The sequence below is a fragment of the Triticum dicoccoides genome, chromosome 7B (genome assembly GCF_002162155.2).
Source record: "Triticum dicoccoides isolate Atlit2015 ecotype Zavitan chromosome 7B, WEW_v2.0, whole genome shotgun sequence".
NCBI classification, from domain to species: domain Eukaryota; kingdom Viridiplantae; phylum Streptophyta; class Magnoliopsida; order Poales; family Poaceae; genus Triticum; species Triticum dicoccoides.
In genome coordinates, this window is record NC_041393.1 from 508378805 (window position 1) to 508385397 (window position 6593).

At 46.7% G+C, this 6593-nt stretch overlaps 1 protein-coding gene across 2 annotated transcripts in view; it reads left to right on the forward strand.

The window, feature by feature from the left end:
• Positions 1 to 2530, forward strand: part of LOC119337112 (spore wall protein 2-like) — a 4702-nt gene extending 2172 nt beyond the window's left edge. The window contains exon 2 of one of the 2 annotated variants that reach the window (XM_037609223.1): positions 746 to 2530. In XM_037609223.1, coding sequence (XP_037465120.1) covers positions 754 to 2040 — 1287 coding nt within the window. In that variant the 5' untranslated portion in view covers positions 746 to 753 and the 3' untranslated portion in view covers positions 2041 to 2530. Of the gene's footprint in view, positions 1 to 742 lie in introns of both variants that reach the window. The other variant, XM_037609222.1, reaches the window with a different exon arrangement.
• The last annotated feature ends 4063 nt before the right edge of the window (positions 2531 to 6593 follow it).

Genomic DNA, 6593 nt, shown 5'->3' on the forward strand with positions numbered 1-6593 from the left:
AGCTACTAGGACCAGACATGTCCTTCCTGCATACTAGGACCAGACATATCCTTCCTTCCAAGACACCCATCTTTCCAACTTTGTTGTCTTAAGTTATAACTGTAAACTGCTAGAAACGATAAACTACCATTTGATATTTAACATTGTTATTCTGTCTGATTCCATATATGTTTTTTTATTTTGGTTTGGAAGCACTTCAAACATGCAACCATGCATCCATGTACATGATGAATCTCACTGTTAGTGTAGGAGATACGATGAGCTACTTGTCAGTTGAAAAATTTCACGGTGATCTGGTGCTTTATTTTGTTTAGACCGATGTCTGGTGATTTCTATCTATCATGGGTCATATTAAGGTCTCTTAGGTTTGTCAGTGGTTGGCAGAAGGAGAATGCTTGTATGAAGAAGATGCACATAGTTTCTACTATATCTGTATCATAGTTGCAACCTGCAAGTGCTTTCAGTTATATGGAATGGTTTCTAGAATGGGAGTGTGGTTTCAACAAGCATGCCCAATGTGATAATTTTGCATCAGTACTTACTTTCTGCAAAAGCAGCATTAATATTTGTGTACTACTCCAGAAGTGGAGCATGTGTCTGTCAGGTGTTATGCTACTTTTGAGTGATTATACTTAATGTTGGGTACTGTATGTGTTTATTGTCGAATTTTATTTTCGTCATCCAGATATATCAAGCTCAGTAACTCGTTGCCTGACCTTTATTTTTCATTTATCCTTTTCAGCAGTTGTAAAAATGCTTCATCATTCAAATAGCCGCCAGCAGAGGAACAGAGGATCAAAAATCAAAACGTTACTCAAGGTCACGTTACTCTTAGGTGTGGCTGTTTGGCTTGTGTATCAGGTGAAGCATTCTTATGATAAGAAAAATGAGTACTACAATGCTACCGAGGACCAGCTTTCCCATGATGATAGAAGCATGTTCCAGGGCAGGAAAGAAAGGCTAGGTACTTATGGTGATGGCAATGTGGAAAAGGCGACAGAGACAACCGATGTAATAGGCAAACAAGAGGAAGAGAAGAGTGGAGAAAGTGTCTTTGACAAAGACAATACTGACTCCCATGATGATGATTCTGGAAACACAGGGAGGTCAGAAGCTGAAGAAGGGCAAGTCAGTCGCGCAGATGATAATGCAGAAGCACATCGTAATGAAACATCTGAATCCAACTCATCTGATGCTGAGACTAAAACTGATGTCCATTCAACTGGAGATGATGTACCCCATGAAGAAGAGGCGCAAAGTGATGGATCCGCTAATGCAGGTCAGATCGATGCAAGCGGCAATGGCTCAGATGGAGAGCAAGCTGAGAAAAAGGGCGCAGTGGAGTCTCAAGCTGACTCTGGGTCCCTTTCTGAAGATACCAAGGCTGGAACAGGTGACGAGCATTCCGCTGAGACTCTTCCAGATGAAACAGGCAACATACCAGCGGTTCATAATGCAAATCCTCAAGGCGATGCAGCTTCCAGTACATCCGATGCTTATGGGCATAGCAACAGTGAGACTGTTCATATAGAGGTTGGGTCTGAACATGAAGGGGCAACAACATCATCTGTGACCACATCTGGTGATGCTGAGAAGGGTAATTCTGTGGAGACTAATCCATCTGATAGCATCTCAGTAGAAGAAAAGGCTGGTGGTGATGGCGAGAAGGGTTCAGAAACGAGTACAGCTAACGAGGCGTCAGGTGCCAAAGAAGCAAACCCTGAGGAAGGAAATGCTGCAGCAGAAGTTCGCGCTGAACAGGCTGCAAATACGCAGACAGAGAACTCCGATAGAGCCTCTGCTGCTGCTGCTGCTGAAGGAGCAAATGGTGGTTCTCTAGAAGAGACAAAGGCTGTGGAGAACCAGATTGATGGAGCTACAAAAGCGTCAAGCAATGGTGATCAGGACGATATCAAGATTGAAACCAACACATCAACCAGTGACGTGCACAATGAACATCAGAGTGCTGATGCCAGTTCTGGGTCGAGCGGCTCAAATGACACTGGCCCTGAACAAACTGGAAAAACTGAAACCCAGTGATAGCACCAAACGCATACGGACATTGTTCAGCATACGTGATTGTTCATGGACACGAAGAGGAGCTACTGCACATAGAAAGATTGCTTGTTTGTTCAGATTAAGGTTACATCCTTTAGTTGGTAATATTGCTGGTGCAGAACTGTGGTGCAGACTATGTTATCCATGCACTGAAAGACTATTTGCACGTTATGTTTTTCTTGCCAAGTTGTTACCTCGACAGTGTGACTTTGGCTGCTATGTTCCAAATCCTGCAAGGTACTCTGTTCGTTCGCTCGATACCACGCTGGCGACCTCTGTTCTTAATGTAACTGTAAGCAGGAGGATGCTTTGTTGCTTCTTGGTTACAGCTACTATGTTTGGTGCTGTTTTCTCTGTAGCCTTTTGGTGCTCCTTCTACACTTGTTTGGACTTACAGGAAAAGTATGGTATATTTTGTGAGATTGCATCTTTATCAGCAGAATCAGGATGCGGTCCGGTTTTTTTTCTCTTCTTTTTACGAGTGTCGCTACTGCCTTGTATTCTTTGTTCCTTAGTCGCTTGAAAAGAAGGTTGCGTGGATTGGGCTGGACATACAGTGATACAGACCATTTGTTGCCAAACATTCACTATCTCTGTACCAAAATATAAAACATTTTTTACAAATCAATTTAAACTGCAAAAGCAATTTTTTTTAGAAAAGGAGGATGACCCCCGGCCTCTGCATCTGGGCGATGCATACAACCATTTTATTAATTATTCTCACAAGACCTTACAAAGTAATACCATAGTAAAACTAAAGCCGCCGTCTAAGCAATAAACTGTCGCTACACCTATCCAGCTGATGAAGGGGCGCAGATAGCCTGGGCTAATACCAAACAGATATCGCAGCCAAACCTAACATCTAAGACCTGAGGACCCATCCAGGACGCCTGCCGGGCATGGATCTCGCCGATCCGGCGTGCTCTCAGAGGCCACCGCCGCCAACTGCCACTGCTCCATCTTCAGAACTGTACTGATGCATCAACCTTGGTCGGTCTATCTATCGTCGACGCCACCACTGCGCCCAACGGCACCTCCTCCCTGCCCGCAAACAACTGTGCACGTCGCGGTCGCCACTGATACACCTCAGCACCATGCTGCCAAGTACCACCAGCCGACACAGCTTGAAGTCTTTGGAAGATCTGTCGTGCGTAGCACCTGCCGACCAGGCATGACAAAGCGTAGCACCTGTCGGTCAGGCATGGCTTGACATCTCCACCGAAGCTCCGTGCAAGACGAAGCCGCTCCACCTCCCGCCTCTGACTTCCAGCGCTGCTCCACAAATGATGCTCCCACGAGAGAAACGACACCGCAGTGCCGCCATCGTCCGATCTGAAACACCATATCCTAGGGTTTCCCCCAGAGCAACACAAGTGGGTCGATAGTAGATACACGACAATGCCTCCATCAAGGTAACGGCGTAGAACGCCGCCATCGCCTGCCAACGGCTCGGTTTTCACCGGCAACCATGTCTCCCCAACTCGCAGCCGGGACTAGATGATGGATCTCGAGATCCGATCACCAAGCCTCTGGCCGGCCATCTTTGACGACGAAGATGACCACCACCATTGGCCAACGAGACGACGCGATATGAAGTAGGGCGCTGCCAACGTGCGTCCTGGCCAGCACCACCGGCGCTAGGTGTTGGAAATATGCCCTAGAGGCAATAATAAAAGTGTTATTATTATATTTCTTTGTTCATGATAATAGTCTTTTATTCATGCTATAATTGTATTATCCGGAAATCGTAATACACGTGTGAATACATAGACCACAATATGTCCCTAGTGAGCCTCTAGTTGACTAGCTCGTTGTGATCAACAGATAGTCATGGTTTCCTGGCTATGGACATTGGATGTCGTTGATAACGGGATCACATCATTAGGAGAATGATGTGATGGACAAGACCCAATCCTAAGCCTAGCACAAAGATCGTGTAGTTCGTATGCTAAAGCTTTTCTAATGTCAAGTATCTTTTCCTTAGACCATGAGATTGTGCAACTCCCGGATACCGTAGGAATGCTTTGGGTTTACAAAACGTCACAACGTAACTGGGTGGCTATAAAGGTGCATTACAGGTATCTCCGAAATTATCTGTTGGGTTGGCACGAATCAAGACTGGGATTTGTCATTCCGTGTAAACGGAGAGGTATCTCTGGGCCCACTCGGTAGGACATCATCATAATGTGCACAATGTGACCAAGGGGTTGATCACGGGATGATGTGTTGCGGAACGAGTAAAGAGACTTGCCGGTAACGAGATTGAACAAGGTATCGGTATACCGACGATCGAATCTCGGGCAAGTACAATACCGCTAGACAAAGGGAATTGTATACGGGGTCGATTGAGTCCTTGACATCGTGGTTCATCCGATGAGATCATCGTGGAACATGTGAGAGCCAACATGGGTATCCAGATCCCGCTGTTGGTTATTGACCGGAGAACGTCTCGGTCATGTCTGCATGGTTCCCGAACCCGTAGGGTCTACACACTTAAGGTTCGATGACGCTAGGGTTATAAAGGAAGCTTGTATGTGGTTACCGAATGTTGTTCGGAGTCCCGGATGAGATACCGGACGTCACGAGGAGTTCCGTAATGGTCCGGAGGTAAAGATTTATATATGGAAAGTTGTTGTTCGGGTTCCGGGAAAAGTTCGGGTTTTTTCGGTATTGTACCGAGAAGCTTCCAGAAGGTTCCGGAGGATTCCGGAGGGGTCCGGAGGTCCGGAAATTGTTCCACCACGTCCAATACAGTAGCATGGGCTGTAAGGGGGCGCCCTAGCCTTTATGGGCCAAGGGAACCGGCCCCCCAAGGCCCATGCGCATGGGAAGGGGGAAACCCTAAAGGGGGAGGCCTCCACTTGACTTGGGAGGCACTCCTCCCCCCTTGGCCGCACCCCTTGGGGTGGGAAACCCTAAAGGGGGCGCAGCCCCCCCTTCCCCCTATATATAGTTGAGGTTTGGGGCTGCTAAACACATGAGAACTTCTCCTCTTGGTGCAGCCCTACCTCTCTCTCTACTCTTCCTCTCCCGTGGTGCTTGGCGAAGCCCTGCTGGATTGCCACGCTCCTCCACCACCACCACGCCGTTGTGCCGCTGCTGGATGGAGTCTTCCTCAACCTTTCCCTCTCTCCTTGCTGGATCAAGGCGTGGAAGACGTCACCGGGCTGTACGTGTGTTGAACGCGGAGGTGTCGTCCGTTCGGCATTAGGATCTCCGGTGATTAGGATCACGACGAGTACGACTCCTTCAACCCCGTTCTCTTGAACGCTTCCGCTTAGCGATCTACAAGGGTATGTAGATGCACTCTCCTTCCCCTCGTTGCTGGTTTCTCCATAGATAGATCTTGGTGACACGTAGGAAAATTTTGAATTTCTGCTACGTTCCCCAACAGTGGCATCATGAGCTAGGTCTATTGCGTAGATTCTTTGCACGAGTAGAACACAAAGTAGTTGTGGGCGTTGATTTTGTTCAATATGCTTACCGTTACTAGTCCAATCTTGTTTCGACGGTATTGTGTGATGAAGCGGCCCGGACCGACCTTACACGTACTCTTACGTGAGACAGGTTCCACCGATTGACATGCACTTGGTGCATAAGGTGGCTAGCGGGTGCCAGTCTCTCCCACTTTAGTCGGAACGGATTCGATGAAAAGGGTCCTTATGAAGGGTAAATAGCAATTGACATATCACGTTGTGGTTTTGCGTAGGTAAGAAACGTTCTTGCTAGAAACCCATAGCAGCCACGTAAAACATGCAAACAACAATTAGAGGACGTCTAACTTGTTTTTGCAGGGTATGCTTTGTGATGTGATATGGCCAACAAGAATGTGATGAATATATGTGATGTATGAGATTGATCATGTTCTTGTAATAGGAATCACGACTTGCATGTCGATGAGTATGACAACCGGCAGGAGCCATAGGAGTTGTCTTTCTTTATTGTATGACCTGCGTGTCATTGAAGAACGCCATGTAAACTACTTTACTTTATTGCTAAACGCGTTAGTCATAGAAGTAGAAGTAGTCGTTGGCGTGACAACTTCATGAAGACACGATGATGGAGATCATGGTGTCATGCCGGTGACAAGATGATCATAGAGCCCCGAAGATGAAGATCAAAAGAGCTATATGATATTGGTCATATCATGTCACTACTCTATTTGATTGCATGTGATGTTTATCATGTTTATGCATCTTGTTTGCTTAGAACGACGGTAGTAAATAAGATGATCCCTTACAACAATTTCAAGAAGTGTTCTCCCCTAACTGTGCACCATTGCTACAGTTCATCGCTTCTAAGCACCACGTGATGATCGGGTGTGATGGATTCTTACGCTCACATACAACGGGTGTAAGACAGTTTTACACAGCGAAAACACTTAGGGTTAACTTGACGAGCCTAGCATGTACAGACATGGCCTCGGAACACGGAGACCGAAAGGTCGAGCATGAGTCGTATAGTAGATACGATCAACATGAAGATGTTCACCGATGATGACTAGTCCGTCTCACGTGATGATCGGACACGGCCTA